The following is a 24,203-nucleotide window of genomic DNA, read 5'->3' on the forward strand; positions in this document are numbered from 1 at the left end:
AGTGAAACAAATTTTGTGGTAATACAAGAGAGATTTAAGTTAGCCTAAAGTGCTTTCCACTGTTGAGTAATCTAAAAAGAACATTAAGTCCATAGCTAGTCCCTATATCTATATCCTAGAAGGACATACACATTTTCCTGCTGGATATGCCCCCTGCTTCTTTATGAATCCCAATACTTTTCCTTTCAAAAAAAAAAATAAGAGTCTCTCATTTATAAAAAGTTGTATTTCCAAGCAAAAAGTATCCTAATACTGTATAAAAAACTTGATAAGGAAATGATGTAAGTAGTGACTAGAATTATGACATATGAACATTCTTTTAAATCAGTGTTACCAAGGATTTGTGAAACACAACAGTACACTTCATTTGGAAGACTTGCCTAGCTCCAAGAGGTTCTCTCTTGAGTAGCCTCTTTCTCCACCTTCAAAAGAATCATATTTTTCTTTCTGATTTTTGTCCAAGTGTTTATGGAATCAAGAATCTGGACTAATCTACCATATTTTATCACTTGTAGCCATCTACACATGAAGTATTTGAATCTGGAAATTATTTTAAGTTTAAAGGTTTGGGTTTGAAGCTTTGCATTATGCTTAAGATATTTGGTTTTAGTATCTAAGTTAAGGTAAATAGCTATGTTCCTATCCTTTTTAATAGGATCTAGTTAATTCTTACAGCCTTCTAATCCATATAAAGTCTTATTTGACCGTTAACATCATAGATTGGAAATTAACCGAACTTGATCTGAGTCAAATGACGAATGACTTAACTAAACCATTCTTCACACTGTGAAATAGAGCTATCTTCACTTGTTTTCATGAGTGAGGAGTGAACAAATCTCTGCACTCTATATTTCATATATTTTTATTTGTGAAAATCAATGATTATTTTGAAATGTTTCCATAAAACAATATCAGTTAAGTAAACATTTTCGGAGAGAAAAGTTATCTAAAATGGCTTTGCTAAGGACTATTTCATCAGGTTTTGTCATTTAAAATCACTACTTTGACTTAATTTGTTTAATCTTTCACTTTTAGAAACATCACTTACTGTAAAAGTCAATCTTTTTAGACATGGCTGAACATGGACTTGCACCTACTCTTACTGAAATACCTCCTATAGTTCCAGTTATCAATGGGGACTCCATGCAACAGGTAAGGATAGTTTTGCTTAAATTTTCATTATAACTGGACAATTTTTTCTTGAATCCAGTATTGGCTTTTATTTAGAAAAAGTGTGTCATTTTTATGTTTGGTCATTTAGTTCACAAGTTTCCAGTCTTTTCACCAACATTGATTAATCTTACTTGTAGGCCTTTTAAAATCCTTTTAGAGACATTTAACATTACCTTAGGCCACATATAACCTCTTTTTAGGTTGCTTTAGCTGTTTTTTCAGTCTCCCTTGATCAGCTCAAAACTCCTGGTGTTGAAAGTTTATACTATCCACAGACAGTATCTTCTGAAGAATAGTTTAAAAATATGACTCTAGGGCACCTGGGTGGCTCAGTCGGTTAAGCATCCAACTTCAGCTCAGGTCATGATATTGCGGTTCACAAGTTCGAGCCCCACATCGGGCTCTGTACTGACAGCTCAGAACCTGGAGCCTGCTTTGGTTTCTGTGTCTTCCTCTCTCTCTGCCACTCCCCCCACCCATGGTCTGTGTGTGTCTCTCTCTCTCAAAATGAATAAATATTTTAAGAAATTTAAAAACATGACTCTAAAGCAGACTAAACTTTTTTCATACTCATTCACAGCTGTGAGTTCAACTTTCTAATATTTAAAAGTAACATTTTGAGCTGCGATGACTTCTACCTACAGGACTGGTTTCAAGAAAGAAAGAGTATGGTTTACATTTGACATTTATTCACTTAAATTTTTTTAATGTTTATTTTTTAAAGAGAGAGACAGAGACAGGGCGTGAGTGGGAGAGGGGCAGAGAGAGGAGGAGACAAGAATCCGAAGCAGGCTCCAGGCTCTGAGCTGTCAACACAGAGCCCGACATAGGGCTCAGAACCATGAACTGCAATATCATGAGCTGAAGTCAGACACTTAACCCACTGAGCCACCCAGGGGCCCCTAACATTTATTCATTTAAAGTAACCTATTCAAGGGGCACGTGGGTGGCTGAGTCAGTTGAGCTTCTGACTCTTGATTTCAGCTCATGTCACAATCCTGAGGTCGTGGGATCAAACCCTGCACTGGGCTCCTCCCTGGGTGTGGCGCCTGCTTGGGACTCTCTCTCTCTCTCTCCCTCTAAAATAAAATATAAATAATTTTTAAAATCTATTCAAGAAAAGTCTTATCTATATACACAATGTGAAAATATCACTTAACTTTTCTTTGGAATTCAAAAAAGTAAATATTGTACTTCTGGCTTATACATTGGCTTGACATCACCATATCAAAAGGAACTGAGATAAAAATGACCATATTGAAATTAAAAGTCCTTTTTTACTAGATGGAGAATTATCATCTGGACACCACTGTTGGAACACAGTATACTACAAATTATTCACAAATGATGACTCATCCCAAGAGATATACAAGATGGCCTTCTTGTCCACAATACTGGATACAACAAGTATGTCTGAATTTTACCATCAGACAAATTTTGTTTTCTGTTTTTCTTTTTTTGTAGGGTTTTTTACTGGAGAGTGGGTGTTGGTCTTTCCATGTCAATGCACCTGTTTTCTATGACTTTATTAAGTTTCATTTGGGTTGGAAAGGACCCATTACTTAGGGATATTGAATTTCTCCTAAGTCCCCATTGATCCAATTGTACTCTTCTTCTTGAGCATTTCAAAACTTCAATAATTAGTGAATCTGAATATTTCTCAAAATGAAAATAATGAACCTCCATACTGTTTTCCAGAGTGGCTGCACCAGTTTGCATTCCCACCAACAGTGGAAGAGAGTTTCACTTTCTCCATATCCTCACCAACACCTGTTTTTTGTGTGTGTTGTTAATTTTAGCCATTCTAACAGGTGTGAGGTGATAACTCATTGCAGTTTTGATTTGTATTTCCCTGATGATGAATGATGTTGAGCATCTTTTCATGTGTCTGTTGGCAATCTAGATGTCTTCTTTGGGAAAATGTCTATTCATGTCTCCTGCCCATTTTTTAAATATAATTTCTTGTCAAACTGGCTTACATACAACACCCAGTCCTCATTCTAACAAGTGCCTTCCCCAGTGCCCATCACCTGCTTTCCCCTCTCCCCACCCCCATGAACCCTCAGTTTGTTCTCTGTATTTAAGAGTCTCTTTATGGTTTGCCTCCCTCCCTCTCTGTTTGTAACTATTTTTTCCCCTTCCCTTCCCCCATGGTCTTCTGTTAAGTTTCTCAAGATCCACATATGAGTGAAAACATATGATATGTCTTTTCCTGCCAATTTTTAACTAAATTATTTGTTTTTTGAGTGTTGAGTTTTATAAGTTCTTTATACATTTTGGATACTAACCCTTGATCAGATACGTCATTTGCAAATATCTTCTGCCATTCCATAGGTTGTCTTTTAGTTCTGTTGATTGTTTCCTTTGCTGTACAGAAGCTTTTTATCTTCATGAGGCCCCAATAGTTTATTTTTGCTTTTGTTTCCCTTGCCTCAGGAAATATATCAAGTAAGTTGCTGTGTGGCTAATGTCAAAGAGGTTGCTGTCCATATTCTCCTCTAGGATTTTGATGGCTTCATCACATTTAGGTCTTTCATCCATTTTGAATTTATGTGTGTGTACAGTGTAAGAAAGTGGTCCAGTTTCATTCTTTTTCACGTTGCTGTCCAGTTTTCCCAACACCATTTGTTGAAGAGCCATTTTTGCATTGGATATTCTTTCCTGCTTCGCCAAGGATTAATTTACAATATAGATGTAGGTTTCTTTCTGGGCTTTCTATTCTGTTCTATTGATCTATGTGACTGTTTTTGTGCCAGTACCATACTGTCCTGATCACTAGTTTTGTAATAGACCTTGAAGTCTGGAATAGTGATGCCTCCAGCTTTGCTTTTCTTTTTCAATGTTGCTTTGGCTTCTCAGGGTCTTTTCTGGTTTCATAAAAATTTAGGATTGTTTGTTCTAGCTCTGTGAAAAATGCTGTTGGTATTTTGATAGGGATTGAATTAAATGTGTAGATTGCTTTGGGTAGTATAGCCATTTACACAAATTTGTTCTTCCAATCCATGAACATGGAATGTTTTTCCATTTCTTTGTGCCATCTTCAGTTTCTTTCATCAGTGTTTTATAGAGTTCAGACCACAAGTCATTTACCTCTTTGGTTAGGCTTATTCCTAGGTATCTTACGGTTTTTTTGTGCAATTGTAATGTGATTGATTCCTTGATTTCTCTTTCTGTTGCTTCATTGCTGGTGTATAGAAATGCAACAGATTTCTGTATTTTGATTTTATTTTGTATTGTGTGACTTTACTAAATTTATGTATGAGTTCTAGGAATTTTTTGATGGATTTTTGGGGGGGTTTTTACATAGAAAACCATGCCATCTACATAGATGAATATAATGAATACCATGTCATCTACAAATAGTAAATGTTTGAATTCTTCTTTGCTGATTTGGATGCCTTTTATTTCTTTCTGTTGTCTTATTGCTGTGGCTAGGATTTCCAAAGCTAGGGTTAAAAAAGAATGGTGAGAATGGATATCCCTGTCTTGTTCCTCAAAAAATTAAAAAAAAAAAAAAGAACTACATTATGATCCACGAATTACATTGCTAGGTATTTATCCAAAGGATATAAAAATACAAATTTGAAGATATATGTGCATTCCGATGTTTATAGCAGCATTATCTAAAATACCCAAATCATGGAAACAGTCCAAATGTCCACTGACTGATGAATGGATAAATAAGGTGTGGTATATCTATACAATGGAATATTATTCAGCTATAAAAAACAATGAAGTTTTTCCATTTGCAATGACATGGACAGAGGTAGAGAGCATTATGCTAAGGTGAAATAAGTCAATTAGAGAAAGACAAATACCATATTATTTCACTCATATGTGGAATTTAAGAAACAAAACAAATGAGCAAAGAAAAAGAGAGAGAGAAACCAAGAAATAGACTCTTAACTGTAGAGAACCAACTAGTGATTAGCACAGGGGAGGGTCCTGGGGAGATGGGTTAAATAGGTGATGAGGATTAAGGAGTACACTCTTGTGATTAGCACTAGGTGTTGTATACAAGTGTTGAATAACTAAATTGTACAGCTAAAACTAATATTACACTTTATGTTAACTAACTGCAATTTAAATAAAAACTTTTAAGAATTACAATAATGATTTTTCATAGATTAACAGAAAAGTATGTCACCAAAGAATGGTTTATTTCTAGATTATATTGGTGCAAGTTAACCCTGGGGAGACCCTCACCCTCAAGTCTGATGATGGGAATATTCAGAATATCCAAGGTCAGTAAAAGTATAATCAGGTTTGTGTTACTTGAAAGCAAATAGATTACTAGTAATTAGTATCCTTTCCTGTTGGAGCCAGATGGAATGCTCTTAAATTTAATGTGTATTTATTTTTGAGAGATAGAGGCAGAGTGCAAGCAGGGGAGGTGCAGACAGAGGGGGACACAGAATCTGAAGCAGGCTCCAGGCTCTAAGCTGTCAGCACAGACCTCGACGCAGGGCTCGAACTCATGGACCATGAGATCATGACCTGAGCCGAAGTCGGATGCTTAACCAACTGAGCCACCCAGGGACCCTGGAATGCTCTTAAATTTATATAGTCCTCACAGGAGCATAGTATCAATAGAACAAACAGAGCTAGTCTTACTAGAAATCTTCATGTAAGATACTTTTTTAAATTGAAGATTAAATCAAGAATTCCATTTGAAAAATTTCACATTTGGAATATATTGATGGCCACCGATAGTTTTAGACTATGCTCTTATTGGAGGTTATTATGAGGCCTTCGGAGAGCTGATTCATTCATACATTCAAATATTTCTTTAGTGCCTATCATGTTCCAGCACTATACTAGATATTCAAAATATAATAATATACAACAAGGGGGTAAATTATTTATATATGCATATTAATTTGCTATATATGTATAAATATACATATAGAATTGATTCCACAGCAATATGAAATTAATATTTATGTACTATAAGATTTAGTATTATTTCAAATTGTGATGACTGTTTCTGTTCTTATGCCATTATTTTGTATCCTGAAGTGCTTTAGAGTTATGTCCCAAAAATTTTTTAAACATTCTCATTTAGCAATGGATTCCACATGGCTGCTATATAAAGTTTATTTCAAACTAATGTTTATTATTTTCCCCATTATTAAAAATAAATTGCCATTCTATGACTTGAAAGCCACATATATTATTTAAACTAAACATTAATTATAATAATTTCAAATAAAAGAATGATGACTCATGAAAGTTTCCATTCTATGTCTGATTTTTAGTTCCTATGCAATTGTATGTATAAGACGGTAAGAATACATAGTATAGAAGTAGGGTATCACATGAGTAGTATTGGGTGCTTCTCTATATTACTCTGTTTTCTAAAAACTATTTCACTTTACTATTATCACTGAAAAGCTTAAAATTTAAATTTTATAATGTAACATCACTATATGAAATATATTTTATGGTTCAGAGTAAAACTATTACTCAATATATACATAAGTAAAAGTACAATTATACTGGAAAGCTGATAGTTCATTTTTATTAGCAGTAAAATTTGCCAACATTTTTATAATATAAATTTTACCCAATCCACATTATGTGCTTTATTTTCCATCATTTGGATGAATTTGCATTGATTCATCTACATTCATACCTAGTCTCCTTTACAAGTAAACAACTTGCACTTTCAAAATGGCTGGCTGTTGTTAAAGTTTGCAGCTAGTTTTCACTGTGAAAAGTTAAATAGACTTTGTTTAAAGTTATTAAAGAGTTTATTAATAATAATTCTCTTTTAGGACCCGCTGATGTACCTCTAATGTCACCAAGTGGCACTTTGCCACCAATATATCTTCCTCCTGGTTACATGTCTCAGGTATACTAGTATGTTTTGATTTAATATTTAGCACTAAGGCATCATTCAACAGTTATTTTTGTGTCACTATATGATAAGAGAACTTCTGGAATACTATTTAGTTGTTCATTTTATTGTTATCATCATTGCTAAAAAGCAATTTCAGTGATGCTTAACCAAATCTCCCTTAGATTGTCTTGTAAATAATTCCTTATTCATCTAACGAATTTATATCTCTTCACATTTATTAATCCTCTATTGCTTTTTGTTTCCGAGTACCTTAACCAATCTTAATTATCTATTACAATTGCTGCAGTAATGGCTTCTGATAGTATGTAGGCTTTAGTCCCTAAAATTAGTATTTTCAGTTTAGTAGTATTTCATTCACAGATGCTAGACAACAAAGGACACTTTCTGTAAATTCCTCAAATATTTACTAAGCACTTAAATAGAAAAGGATGTTTGGCTTCCATAGATATTAACAAGATATTCCATGGCCTCAGAAGTTTATAATTGAGAATGTGTCTGTTTCTATTGCACAACTGTGGAAATCAAAAACATGCTTAAGTCAATATGGTTTGATTCTAAATGGAAATTATCTATTTCAACAATACCTAACAAAAATACAAATGCATATACTTTTTCACCTAGCAATTCCATTTTGAGGAATTTATCCTACAGATTTTTTTACAAATGTGGAATAATGAGTGTACAAGACTATTCATTACAATATTCTTTATAATCTCAGAAGGTTGGAAACAACTCGCGCTTGTTAATGGAGAACTGTGTATAATGGAGGACATCCATATAATGGAGTACTATGCAGCTGTGCAAAAACGTGGAGAAGTTCTATGTACTGATATAGAAAGATCTTTAGGATATATTGCTAAGTGTAAAAAGCAATCTACAGATGGTAATAGTGCAAATTATGCTACCTTTTATGCCATAAAAATGAGGAAAATAACAATCTGTATTCTTGCTTGTATAGACAAATTCTGGAAGGATTCATAAGAAACTAAGAACAATCATTATCTATTGGGGGAGCAGATAAGGTTTAGGAGGGAATTTACTCATATATAGTTTTTTATACTTTACGGTTTTAAACCATGTCAATATATTATCTATTGTCAAAAAATTACCTTTTTGGTGCCGAAGGGGTACTTGAAGAAATAATAGCTGAGAACTTCCCTGAACTGGGGAAGGAAAAAGGCATTGAAATCCAAGAGGCACAGAGAACTCCCTTCAGACGTAACTTGAATCGATCTTCTGCACGACATATCATAGTGAAACTGGCAAAATACAAGGATAAAGAGAAAATTCTGAAAGCAGCAAGGGGTAAACGTGCCCTCACATATAAAGGGAGACCTATAAGACTCGTGACTGATCTCTCTTTTGAAACTTGGCAGGCCAGAAAGAATTGGCACGAGATTTTCAGGGTGCTAGACAGAAAAAATATGCAGCCAAGAATCCTTTATCCAGCAAGTCTGTCATTTAGAATAGAAGGAGAGATAAAGGTCTTCCCAAACAAACAAAAACTGAAGGAATTTGTCACCACTAAACCAGCCCTACAAGAGATCCTAAGGGGGACCCTGTGAGACAAAGTCCCAGAGATATCACTACAAGCATAAAACATACAGACATCACAATGACTCTAAACCCGTATCTTTCTATAATAACACTGAATGTAAATGGATTAAATGCGCCAACCAAAAGACATAGGGTATCAGAATGGATAAAAAAAAACAAGACCCATCTATTTGCTGTCTACAAGAGACTCATTTTAGACCTGAGGACACCTTTAGATTGAGAGTGAGGGGATGGAGAACTATTTATCATGTGACTGGAAGCCAAAAGAAAGCTGGAGTAGCCATACTTATATCAGACAAACTAGACTTTAAATTAAAGGCTGTAACAAGACATGAAGAAGGACATTATATAATAGTTACAGGGTCTATCCATCAGGAAGAGCTAACAATTATAAATGTCTATGCGCCGAATACCGGAGCCCCCAAATATATAAAACAATTACTCATAAACATAAGCAACCTTATCGATAAGAATGTGGTAATTGCAGGGGACTTTAACACCCCACTTACAGAAATGGCTAGATCATCTGGACACACGGTCAATAAAGAAACAAGGACCCTGAATGAGACATTGGATCAGATGGACTTGACAGATATATTTAGAACTCTACATCCCAAAGCAACAGAATATACTTTCTTCTCGAGAGCACATGGAACATTCTCCAAGATAGATCATATACTGGGTCACAAAACAGCCCTTCATAAGTTTACAAGAATTGAAATTATACCATGCATACTTTCAGACCACAATGCTATGAAGCTTGAAATCAGCCACAGAAAAAAGTCTGGAAAACCTCCAAAAGCATGGAGGTTAAAGAACACCCTACTAACGAATGAGTGGGTCAACCAGGCAATTAGAGAAGAAATTAAAAAATATATGGAAACAAACGAAAATGAAAATACAACAATCCAAACGCTTTGGGACGCAGCGAAGGCGGTCCTGAGAGGAAAATACATTGCAATCCAGGCCTATCTCAAGAGACAAGAAAAATCCCAAATACAAAATCTAACAGCACACCTAAAGGAACTAGAAGCAGAACAGCAAAGGCAGCCTAAACCCAGCAGAAGAAGAGAAATAATAAAGATCAGAGCAGAAATAAACAGTATAGAATCTAAAAAAACTGTAGAGCAGATCAATGAAACCAAGAGTTGGTTTTTTGAAAAAATAAACAAAATTGAAAAACCTCTAGCCAGGCTTCTCAAAAAGAAAAGGGAGAAGACCCAAATAGATAAAATCATGAATGAAAATGGAATTATTACAACCAATCCCTCAGAGATACAAACAATTATCCGGGAATACTATGAAAAATTATATGCCAACAAATTGGACAACCTGGAAGAAATGGACAAATTCCTGAACACCCACACCCTTCCAAAACTCAATCAGGAGGAAATAGAAAGCCTGAACAGACCCATAACCAGCGAAGAAATTGAATCGGTTATCAAAAATCTCCCAACAAATAAGAGTCCAGGACCAGATGGCTTCCCAGGGGAGTTCTACCAGACGTTTAAAGCAGAGATAATACCTATCCTTCTCAAGCTATTCCAAGAAATAGAAAGGGAAGGAAAACTTCCAGACTCATTCTATGAAGCCAGTATTACTTTGATTCCTAAACCAGACAGAGACCCAGTAAAAAAAGAGAACTAAAGGCCAATATCCCTGATGAATATGGATGCAAAAATTCTCAATAAGATATTAGCAAATCGAATTCAATGGCATATAAAAAGAATTATTCACCATGATCAAGTGGGATTCATTCCTGGGATGCAGGGCTGGTTCAACATTCGCAAATCAATCAACGTGATACATCACATTAACAACAAAAAAAGAGAAGAACCATATGATCCTGTAAATCGATGCAGAAAAGGCCTTTGACAAAATCCAGCACCCTTTCTTGATAAAAACCCTTGAGAAAGTCGGGATAGAAGGAACATACTTAAAGATCATCAAAGCCATTTATGAAAAGCCCACAGCTAACATCATCCTCAATGGGGGAAAACTGAGAGCTTTTTCCCTGAGACCAGGAACACGACAGGGATGTCCACTCTCACCGCTGTTGTTTTTTTTTTTTTTTTTTTTTTTTTTTTTTTTTTTTTTTCTGAAATTTATTGACAAATTGGTTTCCATACAACACCCAGTGCTCATCCCAAAAGGTGCCCTCCTCAATACCCATCACCCACCCTCTCCTCCCTCCCACCCCCCATCAACCCTCAGTTTGTTCTCAGTTTTTAACAGTCTCTTATGCTTTGGCTCTCTCCCTTTCTAACCTCTTTTTTTTTTTCTTTTTCCTTCCCCTCCCCCATGGGTTCCTGTTAAGTTTCTCAGGATCCACATAAGAGTGAGACCATATGGTATCTGTCTTTCTCTGTATGGCTTATTTCACTTAGCATCACACTCTCCAGTTCCATCCACGTTGCTACAAAAGGCCATATTTCATTTTTTCTCATTGCCATGTAATATTCCATTGTGTATATAAACCACAATTTCTTTATCCATTCATCAGTTGATGGACATTTAGGCTCTTTCCATAATTTGGCTATTGTTGAGAGTGCTGCTATGAACATTGGGGTACAAGTGGCCCTATGCATCAGTGCTCCTGTATCCCTTGGATAAATTCCTAGCAGTGCTATTGCTGGGTCATAGGGTAGGTCTATTTTTAATTTTCTGAGGAACCTCCACACTGCTTTCCAGAGCGGCTGCACCAATTTGCATTCCCACCAACAGTGCAAGAGGGTTCCCGTTTCTCCACATCCTCTCCAGCATCTATAGTCTCCTGATTTGTTCATTTTGGCCACTCTGACTGGCGTGAGGTGATACCTGAGTGTGGTTTTGATTTGTATTTCCCTGATAAGGAGCGACGCTGAACATCTTTTCATGTGCCTGTTGGCCATCCGGATGTCTTCTTTAGAGAAGTGTCTATTCATGTTTTCTGCCCATTTCTTCACTGGGTTATTTGTTTTTCGGGTGTGGAGTTTGGTGAGCTCTTTATAGATTTTGGATACTAGCCCTTTGTCCGATATGTCATTTGCGAATATCTTTTCCCATTCCGTTGGTTGCCTTTTAGTTTTGTTGGTTGTTTCCTTGGCTGTGCAGAAGCTTTTTATCTTCATAAGGTCCCAGTAATTCACTTTTGCTTTTAATTCCCTTGCCTTTGGGGATGTGTCCAGTAAGAGATTGCTACGGCTGAGGTCAGAGAGGTCTTTTCCTGCTTTCTCCTCTAAGGTTTTGATGGTTTCCTGTCTCACATTTAGGTCCTTTATCCATTTTGAGTTTATTTCACCGCTGTTGTTTAATATAGTGCTGGAAGTTCTAGCATCAGCAATCAGACAACAAAAGGAAATCAAAGGCATCCAAATTGGCAAAGATGAAGTCAAGCTTTCGCTTTTTGCAGATGACATGATATTATACATGGAAAATCCGATAGACTCCACCAAAAGTCTGCTAGAACTGATACAGGAATTCAGCAAAGTTGCAGGATACAAAATCAATGTACAGAAATCAGTTGCATCTTATTCACTAACAATGAAGCAACAGAAAGACAAATAAAGAAACTGATCCCATTCACAATGGCACCAAGAAGCATAAAATACCTAGGAATAAATCTAACCAAAGATGTAAAGGATCTGTATGCTGAAAACTATAGAAAGCTTATGAAGGAAATTGAAGAAGATTTAAAGAAATGGAAAGATATTCCCTGCTCATGGATTGGAAGAATAAATATTGTCAAAATGTCAATACTACCCAAAGCTATCTACACATTCAATGCAATCCCAATCAAAATTGCACCAGCATTCTTCTCGAAACTAGAACAAGCCATCCTAAAATTCATATGGAACCACAAAAGGCCCCGAATAGCCAAAGGAATTTTGAAGAAGAAGACCAAAGCAGGAGGCATCACAATCCCAGACTTTAGCCTCTACTCCAAAGCTGTCATCATCAAGACAGCATGGTATTGGCACCAAAACAGACACATAGACCAATGGAATAGAATAGAAACCCCAGAACTAGACCCACAAACGTATGGCCAACTCATCTTTGACAAAGCAGGAAAGAACATCCACTGGAAAAAAGACAGCCTCTTTAACAAATGGTGCTGGGAGAACTGGACAGCAACATGCAGAAGGTTGAAACTAGACCACTTTCTCACACCATTCATAAAAATAAACTCAAAATGGATAAAGGACCTGAATGTGAGACAGCAAACCATCAAATCCTTAGAGGAGAAAGCAGGAAAAGACCTCTCTGACCTCAGCCGTAGCAATCTCTTACTCGACACATCCCCAAAGGCAAGGGAATTAAAAGCAAAAACGAACTACTGGGACCTCATGAAGATAAAAAGCTTCTGCACAGCCAAGGAAACAACCAACAAAACTAAAAGGCAACCAACGGAATGGGAAAAGATATTTGCAAATGACATATCGGACAAAGGGCTAGTATCCAAAATCTATAAAGAGCTCACCAAACTCCACACCCAAAAAACAAATAACCCAGTGAAGAAATGGGCAGAAAACATGAATAGACACTTCTCTAAAGAAGACATCCGGATGGCCAACAGGCACATGAAAAGATGTTCAGCGTCGCTCCTTATCAGGGAAATACAAATCAAAACCACACTCAGGTATCACCTCACGCCAGTCAGAGTGGCCAAAATGAACAAATCAGGAGACTATAGATGCTGGAGAGGATGTGGAGAAACGGGAACCCTCTTGCACTGTTGGTGGGAATGCAAAGTGGTGCAGCCGCTCTGGAAAGCAGTGTGGAGGTTCCTCAGAAAATTAAAAATAGACCTACCCTATGACCCAGCAATAGCACTGCTAGGAATTTACCCAAGGGATACAGGAGTACTGATGCATAGGGCCACTTGTACCCCAATGTTCATAGCAGCACTCTCAACAATAGCCAAATTATGGAAAGAGCCTAAATGTCCATCAGCTGATGAATGGATAAAGAAATTGTGGTTTATATACACAATGGAGTACTACGTGGCAATGAGAAAAAATGAAATATGGCCTTTTGTAGCAACGTGGATGGAACTGGAGAGTGTGATGCTAAGTGAAATAAGCCATACAGAGAAAGACAGATACCATATGGTTTCACTCTTATGTGGATCCTGAGAAACTTAACAGGAACCCATGGGGGAGGGGAAGGAAAAAAAAGAAAAAAAAGAGGTTAGAGTGGGAGACAGCCAAAGCATAAGAGACTGTTAAAAACTGAGAACAAACTGAGGGTTGATGGGGGTGGGAGTTAGGAGAGGGTGGGTGATGGGTATTGAGGAGGGCACCTTTTGGGATGAGCACTGGGTGTTGTATGGAAACCAATTTGACAATAAATTTCATATATAAAAAAATAAATAATAAAAAATTAAAAAAAATTAAAAACATAAAAAATATATATACACTTTACACTGCTCTCTTCTTTTAAAACTTTAATGTAAATTGCTACTAGGTGTTTAGTAGTTCCCCTGGTGATGATGTATTTGTAGTTGGATGATAGATATCTAACTTCTTTCTCTTGTTTTTGCCAATGTAATATTTTATTTTGGGGTTTTTTCTTTTAGAATGCATAACAGAAGGTGGAAAGTCATGCTGTTTCAGCATTGAGAAACCTATAGTAAGTAACTAAACTGAAAATTTAAGCATTCCTTTTAATTTACCTTTTCACTCTAAAATGTGCAAGTTCACTGATATTTTTCTCTAGTAAAGTGTTAATTTGAAGCCTTGACCTCGTTAAAATTTCATAATCTCCTTTAGCTATACATAAAGATTCAGAATGGCCTTATTAAAGATAATATTAATGGCATTGTTTAATCACAGTATTTAAGCACCTAATATGAGGAGAACAATATTCTTAGCATCAAAAAGATGTAAGGAAAGATTATATCATAAGTTACAGGTTATATTTTTTAAATGTCCCACTTGAATTTTTGTTATTTATTTTAGGTTTCTGATATTCAAACAAGATCTGCTGTTATTTCATGGAAACTACATGGTTCTAAGAAGTGTAATCACACCAAATCTCCTGTGACATTTGAACTGGCAATATCTAACAGTGGTAAAAATGGAAACTATAAAAATCTATATATGTAAGTCTCTTTCTTTTTAATCATCTCTCATTTCTCATAATTAAATTCAAATATTCTATCTAAATGTATAGACCTCAGTTTATACCTAGACTGAGTTCTAAAGATTTTATCTGAAAATTTTCCCAAGCTTTAAAAGCAATTTTCTACTAAAATAGTTTTACACGTGGTGGGAGGTTGCCAGGTCAAAATCCATGAAATTCAATGAATTGTAAGCATGTTAGTGCTGAGAAGGACCTTAAATATCAACTGGTCAATTCTCTTCAGTTTACAACTTTCCTATTTAACAAGTTTATAGTCCAGGAAGAAAATGTTCCCTCCAATTCTCCCTTCTGTTTTTTCACTTAGGTCATTTTAGGAAAAAAAAAGTCACTTTATGGTTGGCCTTTGGCGACACAAATGAGGTATTTGCACTGCAATGGGATTTATGACTTAGGCTTTTTTCAAATATTCATTACAGAAGCTAGTTATAAGGTGGAGCTATGACAGTAGCAGTATGAGCTTAGGAATGTGCCTAGAAGATAGAACCAGGACTAGGGAGGATAGAGTGGAGGACACAGCAAAATTATACCCAACCACTCTTAACAAACAGCTTCTCAACTGAATCAGGACATGCAGTCTGAAAAAGAACAAACTGAGAGACACAGTAGAAAGGAAATCACAAGTGAGGAAGAAGGAGAAATTATCTCGCCCACCAAACAATTATGCAAGATATGTCAGAGATCTGGAGCTGTCTGTACAGCACTTTAAAAATCATAACACATCTTAAACTTAATTTGCTAAAATTTGTCATCTTTACACAGAGACTCAAAGTGAAAATTTAAGTGTAATTAGTTATAATGAAAAGTTTTACTTCCTTTATAATTAGCAGGTGGAAATTTTAAATTTAAGAATTATAATACACAGTCTTCTACATTGGGTAGAGGGATGGGAAGATGTAAAATGTGATTAAAAGCTATTTATGAAATTAAGTTTTGCATAAGGTTACATGGTGGTCTTTTTCGGTGTTATGTATTTCATAAAAGTCTGTTTTTTATAAAAATACTCTAATCGCCCTACAACCTTGAGTGGCCTTTGCTTAGAAATATAAGTCTTTGCTTAAAAATAATAATCTTTTAGCACTTTTTGGAGGCTACTTCTGGGGTTAGAGCCTGAAGGAACTCTTTGAGTTGGTAGAGTACACCTACGTACTTATGACTGTTTCAGAAAGACATGGGTGTGAAAGCACAGCCACTTTATCCACTATAGCAAACAGATGCCCTCCCCAGAAAGATTTCCCTGTGTAACTGAATGAATAAATTGCACAATGCACAGTGTCCTTGAGGCTTTTCATATCAGCACTATTTAAAATAAGCTAATTAAAGATAAATCCGTATTATTACAGTGTGAAGAAGTTGTAGTGGTAAAATTATAAAATTTCATTTCTTAAAGCCATATTAATTTAGCATGCAAATGAAAAATTTGAAGTATTAGTATCACTTTTTTGCATTCATATAAAATGGGCCAAATTTATCTAAACTTCAAGAAAAATTGTGCTTCTTTGTTTATCACTTGAATATATAAGATTACGACTTAATCAGCTATTAAATATGTGTGAGATCATTTATAAACAAAGATTATGTTCACAGTGGTGATGGAGTTACATTTACTCTACTTGATCTACAACCATCCATGGCCTATTTTGTAAGGTAAGAACTCCATCCTACACAATCTCCACCCACCCTGTAGCCAGGAAGACTCCCCAGTCTGTATCAATTTACTACTTATGATTTCTGCAGTCAGGCTTGCTACTGCCAGGAGCATGGCCTTTCCTTCAAGCTTCAGAACAGCCCCCCAAAAATCCAACATTAGTTTACTTTTTGTCATTTAGAACTGGTGAGAGGGCGATTTGGGAACCATTATCTGTAACAATCCAAGTTTGCTCTATTCGAAAATGTTTTATCTCCTAAGGTATATATGGAAACTGAAGTACCCAATTTAGTACATGTTAGGATAAATATCTGAAAGCTTACAACAACTATCATTACATTTTTAGAATCACAACCATAAGAGGCTCAGCACACAGAACTGTGTCTGAACTGGTTAGCTTCACAACTCCAGGTTGTGAACCAGACCCTCCACCTGCACCCAAACTAATTAACCGATCCAAGAGCAGCCTGAATTTACAGTGGAAAGTAAGTATTCTACCGCCAAAGTCTCCTCCACTTTTTATTTAAAAACATTCTTTCTACTTTGTCCTGAATTTTAAATATGAAATTATGCATGCCCCACCTGATCTATTTCCCTAACACTTTCCCTTTTCCATAATCATCTTTCTCTTCAATCTATATCAAGCATCAAGTAAATTGAGAAATGTCAACCGGAATTTCAATTAGTAAAAGTTGAAGTGTCAATTTCCACAACTAAATTTATTTATAAGTACTGCATGCTAACCAATTGCGCCAATGGAGCTCCACTACAACCTAAACTTACTTATAATTGTACTTACCAATAAATCTACCTCTTAACTTATTTAAATACTAACTTCCTTTGTCACATAAAACTTGGAAAACACAAGACCTAGAATTTGAGCATGCCTTATAGACTGTTAAAAAAAAGTGCATTTTAACTTTAAAATCAGGATTGTTTTAAAAACAAAATGTAGGGGCGCCTGGGTGGCGCAGTCGGTTAAGCGTCCGACTTCAGCCAGGTCACGATCTCGCGGTCCGTGAGTTCGAGCCCCAAGTCGGGCTCTGGGCTGATGGCTCGGAGCCTGGAGCCTGTTTCCGATTCTGTGTCTCCCTCTCTCTCTCTGCCCCTCCCCCGTTCATGCTCTGTCTCTCTCTGTCCCAAAAATAAATAAACGTTGAAAAAAAAAATTTTTTTTAAATAAAAACAAAATGTAAGCAAGTTTAATTTTACAGTAATTTCAGTCGCTTAATTATATAGTGTGTGTATGTGTATATATATATATATATATATATATATATATCTACTGTGTAAAAACATCCCATCATAATTTAATCTTTTTGATATATTTAGGGTTCCAATGATAATGGTTCCAAAATAAATGGCTTCCTTTTGGAATGGGATGAGGTAAACTGTTTTATTTTGGAAAAGCACTTCTTTATAAATGGTTATTAATGTTATGGTAAATTTTTATATTTGCAACATTTTATAATATTCTAATATTTTGTGTCTATGATTAAGGGCAAAGGTGAAGACTTCAAAAGTTGCTATATGGGTACCATGAAACAGTACAAAATCCTTAAACTAAATGCTTCCACAAAATATTCATTCAGAATAGCTGCCAAAAATAACTTTGGCTTGAGGTATGTTGAATTATTGCAATATTTAAAAGTCTGCACTTCAATAAGAACCTGAAAATAATTTTTCCACATTAATTTATTTTTCAGTGATTTCAGTGAAATAGCAGTTTTCCATACATCAGGAACTATGCCTCCAACACCTTTACCTCCTAAGCTAAAAGAAGCAGGAATCTGTTATTTGTCACTAGAATGGTGTGCTCCAACTAACACAAACCCAAATGACAGTCTTACTTATGTACTAGAAATGGAGGAAGAAGGATCTGTAAGTTTTCTTTCCACATGTTTTAATCTTCAACTTCAGTTTTAGGTACAATTTATATGCATTTTATACTAAAAAACCTTAGATTTAAGCTAATTTATTTTTTTTAAGTTTTTATTTAAACTCCAGTTAGTTAACATACAGTGAAATATTAGTTTCAGGTATACAATTTAGTGACTCAACACTTACATACAACTCCCAGTACTCATCACAATAAGTGCATTCCTTAATCCTTATCACCTATTTAAACCATCCTCCTACCCACCTCTCCTCTGGCAATCATCAGTTTGTTCTTTGTAATTAAGAGTCTGTTTCTTGCTTTGTCTCTCTCTGTCTCTTATTTTTTCCCTTGGTTTGTTTTGTTTCTTAATATCACATATGAGTTAATCATATGGTATTTGTCTTTCTCTGAGTTATTTTGCTTAGCACTATACTCTGTAGTTCCATCCATGTCTACTAACAATCAGTTTATTCTCTATAGTTAAGAGTCTGTTTCTTGGTTTTCCTCTCCTTTTTTCTCCTATGACTAAGTTAATTTCTACTCAATCAAACTGTATGATTCCTGAGTCTCTGTGTTCTGGATGGGACCAATGCAGAGCCAAGGTTAGGCAAACCAGCGCAGGGAGATTTTCCCTGAAAATTAGCTAAAAGCAGCAGCACCCATAACAACACAGTAGATACTCAGTGAAATGTGTTAGTTCTTCAATTTTGGGCTTATCCCAGAGGACCTTGCATGGTCACAGAGATCGTCTGCATACTTCTACCTGGGCAAACTCTTTTCTTCATCTCCCTGGATTCCTGATGTGGGTGGGCAAACTGTTTCATTGCATTCTGAACTTTCAAGTCTATACTAAATAAGCTAGTCAAGTTAAAAAGCAGCTGTAAATTTTATATTATGTATATTTTACATTTTAAATGAAGAGACTAACATTAAGAAGAGTTCTGTATAATTAATATGCTAAGCACCTTCATATACATTATCTCATTATATCCTGAAAAAAAGAAAATGAGCCCTTTAAAGTAGAAAGTATCAGGGTGCCTAGGTGGCTCAGTCAGTTGAGCATCCAACTTGGCTTCAGCTCAGGTCATGATGTGGGTTTGAGCCCTGCATCCGGCTCCATGTGGAGCCTGCTTGAGATTCTCTCTCTCTCTCCCTCTGCCCCTCTCCCCCACTAACTCTCTCTATATAAAATAAATAAAATGAAAAAAAAGTTAAAGTATCTCCTTTTTTTTTTTAAGAGAAACTAAGGTTCAGAGAGACTAAGGGACTTGCTCAGGACTACCCAGATGGAAAATAGGTTGAAGTTGGAACTTGAACCCAGGCCTGCCTGATTCCTAAGTTTATTGTCTTTCATTTCCAGGGCTTGGGTTTTAAACCTAAATATAATGGAGAAGACCTCTCATGCACTATAAGAAATCTTCAGAGAAGTACTACATACAAATTTAGGGTATGTAGCTATAATTTCTAAATTTGTATCATATTTTAATATTAAATTATACTCATCACTGGAGATAAAAAGAAATGTCTTTTTTGGTTGAAATTAAATGTTATTTTGCATTTAGTTCTCAGAAATTTTTAGTCAAATAACTTGCTTTATAATATTATTTGCAAATTATGCACATTTTCAAATCAGACATTTATTTCCAGTCGTCAACCAAGGTATTCTCTTTTACTCAAACAGATTTTTGCCTACACTTTGGAAGGAAGGAGTAACCCCAGTGGAGAAGTAAAATACACTACTTGTCCAGATAAGCCTGGATCCCCTAAAAAACCATATATAAAGGGAAAGATCTATGCACACAGAGTAAAAATTGGATGGGGTAATGTTTTTGTATTTAAAATGTACTCTGTCTTAATATTAACTACTGAGGAGAAATCTTCCCTAATTGCCCTCAGCTTTATAAAATATTCTCTTAATTATTTACATAGGAAGTATTTCACCATATAAATTAGTTATAAATGATGTTTTTCCAGTTCTCTGTTGAGTTCTCTATTGCTATCTCATTAATTCACACATGAACAAATCATTAAATTTTTATGAGCCCTTAACAACTATAGTTATTCCAAGTAAAAGTATATCTAATATAGAGGCCACAATTAAAACAATACATCAATGATAAATGTCAACTTGACAAGAAAAATATTTTTATAAATTATTTTGCCTCTAAACTGGAAAAATCAAATTCAAGGTACAAATACTTAGTATTTTAGTCTTTTCCAAAGAACTTTAAAATCTCACCTTAAATGTTTCATGTCCAATATTAATATTCTATTGTGTCATGTTTATATTTTTTCTCCATAAAAAATTAATTTATAAATTTCCAGTGAAAGACTTTTAAGTTTATTCAAGAATAATTTTAATTTTATTTCTCTTTCCAGAACCACCACAAGATAATGGTGGTACATACATTTCAAGTTACAGTTTAGAAGTTAGTGAAAATTCAGATGGTAAGACATTATGATTTTTTTCAAAGATAAATTACAGGTTTTTTTTAAGTTTTTATTTAAATTCCACTCAGTTAACATCCAATGTAATATTAGTTTCAGGTGTACAATATTCAATACTTCCATACAACACTGGGTGCTCATCACAACAACTATGCATCATGATTTTTTTTTAAGTTTTTTTATGTTTATTCATTTCCTGAAAGAGAGAGTGTGAGCAGGGAAGGGGCAGAGAGAGAGCGAGACACAGAATCCGAAGCAGGCTCCAGGTTCTGAGCTGTCAGTGCAGAGACCAATGCGGGGCTCGAACTCACAGACTGGGAGATCATGACCTGAGCTGAAGTCAGATGTTTAACTGACTGAGCCACCCAGGCACCCCATATCATGATTTTTTTTAAGTTTTTATTTTGAAATAATTTATGCTTACCTAGAAGTTGCCAAAATAGTATAGAGAATTCCCATATATAACCTTCATTCAGCTTCTCCTAAAATTAATTTCTTACATAACCATAGTGCAATTATCAAAACCAGGAAATTGGCATTGGTACAATGCTATTAACTAAACCCCAGGACCTACTTATATTTCTCCATTTTTTAGTGACAAATTATGTTTACTTACTGATCTTTTATTATTTTATGTCTAGTTCTATAAGGAATATAATTATTGTAAATAGGTAACTGGACCTATTGTAAATAGGAACTGGACCACGGTTAATTTCCAAAATGCCTATTTCTTGGCGTATACATGAGATAATAATGGGGCCCATAGCATTTATAAGCTAACTATAAATAAATTGGATAAATTTGCTTTCATCCCTTCAGTGAATTCCTGGAAGATAATCTATAATGGAACCACAAAGGAATTTCTATATGATCACCTGCAACCTGGTAATACATATAAACTGAGAGTCTTTTGTACTTCACCTATAGGTCAAAGCCAGGTGAGGAAACAGAGAGGGAAATTTTTAAATTAAGGATTTGTGTTTTAAAAATTGTTTTAAAAACTTAACTTGAATTTAATATAATCATAAGGTATTTTGTACCTCTCTTAGCTTTCAGATATACTGACTACTCAAACACCTAATCTTTCTCCTGCATCTTGCCATCCTCCACCCTTGAATGGTGCGGCAAAGACCAGAGAAAACAACATCAAATGTGGTGAGTCTTCTTGTAGGATTTGAATGACTTTACCTAAATTACTTGTTTTGTAACTCCTGATTTTAATTAATTAATGTTACTAAGGGGCAACTGGGTGGCTCAGTCAAGCATCCAACTTCAGCTCAGGTCATGATCTCAGGGTCCATGAGTTTGGGCCCTGTGTCAGGATCTGTGCCGACAGCTCAGAGCCTAGAGCCTGCTTTGGATTCTTTGTCTCTCTCTCTCTCTCTCTGCCCCTCCCTGACTCACTTGTTCTCTCTCTAAAAAGTAAACATTAAAAAAATTAAAATTAATGTTATTAAAGCAGAGCAAGTAGGTTTTTTAACTATAAAATTGAATATTTAGAATATTTAGAAAACTGTTTCTTTGTAATTGAAATCACAAAAATTTCTGGAGTATAATTAACATTCAATGTTATATTAGTTTCATGTGTACAACATATTGATTCAAAGATTCTATATATCAGTGCTCACCACAATAAGTATAAATACCATCTGTCAATATTATTGATTATATATATTCCCTATGCTGTACTTTTCATCTCCATTACTTACTTTTTTAATTTATTTTTATTTTTATATTTATTTATTTTTGAGAGACAGAGTGAGACAAAGTGAGAGTGGGAGAGGGGCAGAGAGAGAGGGAGACAGGATCAGAAGCAGGCTCCAGGCTCTGAGCTGTCGGCACAGAGCCCGACGTGGGGCTCGAACCCACAGACCATGAGATCATGACCTGAGCCGAAGTCAGACACTCAACCAACTGAGCCATCCACGCGCCCCTTACTTACTTATAACTGTTAGTTTATACCTCTTAATCCCTTTTATATATTTTCCCATCCCCCCACCCACCTCTCCTCTGGTAATCACCAGTTTGTCCTTTGTATTTAAGAGTCTGGTTTTTTGTTTGTTCATTTTTAAAATCCACATATAAGTGAAATCATATGGTATGAAATCATATGGTCTCTCTGTATGACTCACATCACTTAGCATAATACCCTCTAGGTAAATCCATTTTTTAATGGATTTTTAAACTTTTTAAGTGTCTTTACATTAAATTTAAAAGTTAATTGACACAAACTAATATAATTTGTATTTTCTGTTACTTTATTATGTGCTTTGACATTGTGTCTTATAAAGTTATTTTGTGTTATTTTAAAGTAACACCCTTAAAATTATTTGCAATTTTTTAAGTTTATTTTGTACATTTTTGTAGTTTATTTTGTACATTTTTGTAGACAATCCTCCTACTAATGGAAACTCGGAAGCATTTGCAAATGTCAAAAAGGCAGAAGGTAACCAAGATGACAAACGAAGGCATCCTGGCTCCAAAGTGAGATGCACAGTGAGTAAATTAATTTCTGAAGAATCCAGTTTCTGGTTAAAAGCAGTGAATAGTGCTGGGGAAGTTATATTGTTCAGTTGGCCCATTCATCGTTCATTTCACTTTGGATGAATATATGTTTCTACTCCCTGTCAAGATAGAGAGTAACTATACCTGCACAATCATTTTTGTGTTTTCTTATTTGCTTGTGTTTATTTGTAGTCTGGATCTCATTCAATGAAGTGTGAAAGTGCACCAGTTCCAAGCCCTCCTTCTCAATGTGGTACACCTGTGGTAACCTGCAAGGGTCCAACCTGCATTGCTGTTAGTTGGGAGGTATGTTATCAACTTACTTTTATTAATTTTGTTCCATAAGAGCACAGCAATTGCTTTAGTATGTTTTTGAAAGTACACAACTCCCTAAGGAGTTAGAGTTTAGATTAAGGTCCCATAAGCCTTGGATCATGATTCTAGAACACACATAAAACCTGATACTAGTACTATTAGAAATGCTAAGACTATAGTAATCTTGCTTTCCAGATCCTATTTTTATGGAGATTATTAACTTGGAAAACCAAATAGACTATTAATAGGTAACTAATTTAATTCTTAAAACCAAAATATGAGGTAATAAAATTAAATGAATTTATAATAAAAAAACAAATAAGTAAATTTATAGAATCTATTATTTTTTAAAAAACTTCATTGGGAAATCTCTGGTCGTGTTTGTTTGCATGTAACTCTACAATATGACACATTAAAATGTGGCTATGAGATAATGAAGCTTAAAAAAATGTTTTGCATCACCAGAAGAGACTCTTAAAATTTTTTTAAATGTTTATTTATTACTGAGAGACAGAGACAGAGCATGAGCATGGGACGGGAAGAGAGAGGAGGAGACACAGAATCTGAAGCAGGCTCCAGGCTCTGTGCTACAGAGCCTGATGCATAGCTCAAACTCACAAACTGTGAGATCATGACCTGAGCCGAAGTTGGACACTTAACCGCCTGAGCCACCTAGGCGCCTCAAGAGACTCTTA

General features: G+C 35.3%; 1 protein-coding gene across 1 annotated transcript in view; it reads left to right on the forward strand.

The window, feature by feature from the left end:
• Positions 1 to 381: 381 nt before the first annotated feature.
• The window catches only part of LOC125156982 (fibronectin type III domain containing protein 3C1-like), a 79,933-nt gene continuing 56,111 nt past the window's right edge, over positions 382 to 24,203 (forward strand). The window contains 20 exon segments of the mRNA XM_047843258.1: positions 382 to 564; positions 1,036 to 1,152; positions 2,458 to 2,580; positions 5,342 to 5,417; positions 6,951 to 7,027; positions 7,688 to 7,919; positions 14,151 to 14,203; positions 14,533 to 14,675; positions 16,301 to 16,360; positions 16,708 to 16,846; positions 17,694 to 17,747; positions 17,862 to 17,983; positions 18,068 to 18,242; positions 19,601 to 19,687; positions 19,922 to 20,060; positions 20,620 to 20,688; positions 21,508 to 21,626; positions 21,738 to 21,843; positions 23,078 to 23,184; positions 23,386 to 23,499. Coding sequence (XP_047699214.1) covers positions 1,072 to 1,152; positions 2,458 to 2,580; positions 5,342 to 5,417; positions 6,951 to 7,027; positions 7,688 to 7,919; positions 14,151 to 14,203; positions 14,533 to 14,675; positions 16,301 to 16,360; positions 16,708 to 16,846; positions 17,694 to 17,747; positions 17,862 to 17,983; positions 18,068 to 18,242; positions 19,601 to 19,687; positions 19,922 to 20,060; positions 20,620 to 20,688; positions 21,508 to 21,626; positions 21,738 to 21,843; positions 23,078 to 23,184; positions 23,386 to 23,499 — 2,076 coding nt within the window. The 5' untranslated portion in view covers positions 382 to 564; positions 1,036 to 1,071.

Source organism: Prionailurus viverrinus, chromosome X (genome assembly GCF_022837055.1).
Source record: "Prionailurus viverrinus isolate Anna chromosome X, UM_Priviv_1.0, whole genome shotgun sequence".
NCBI lineage: Eukaryota > Metazoa > Chordata > Mammalia > Carnivora > Felidae > Prionailurus > Prionailurus viverrinus.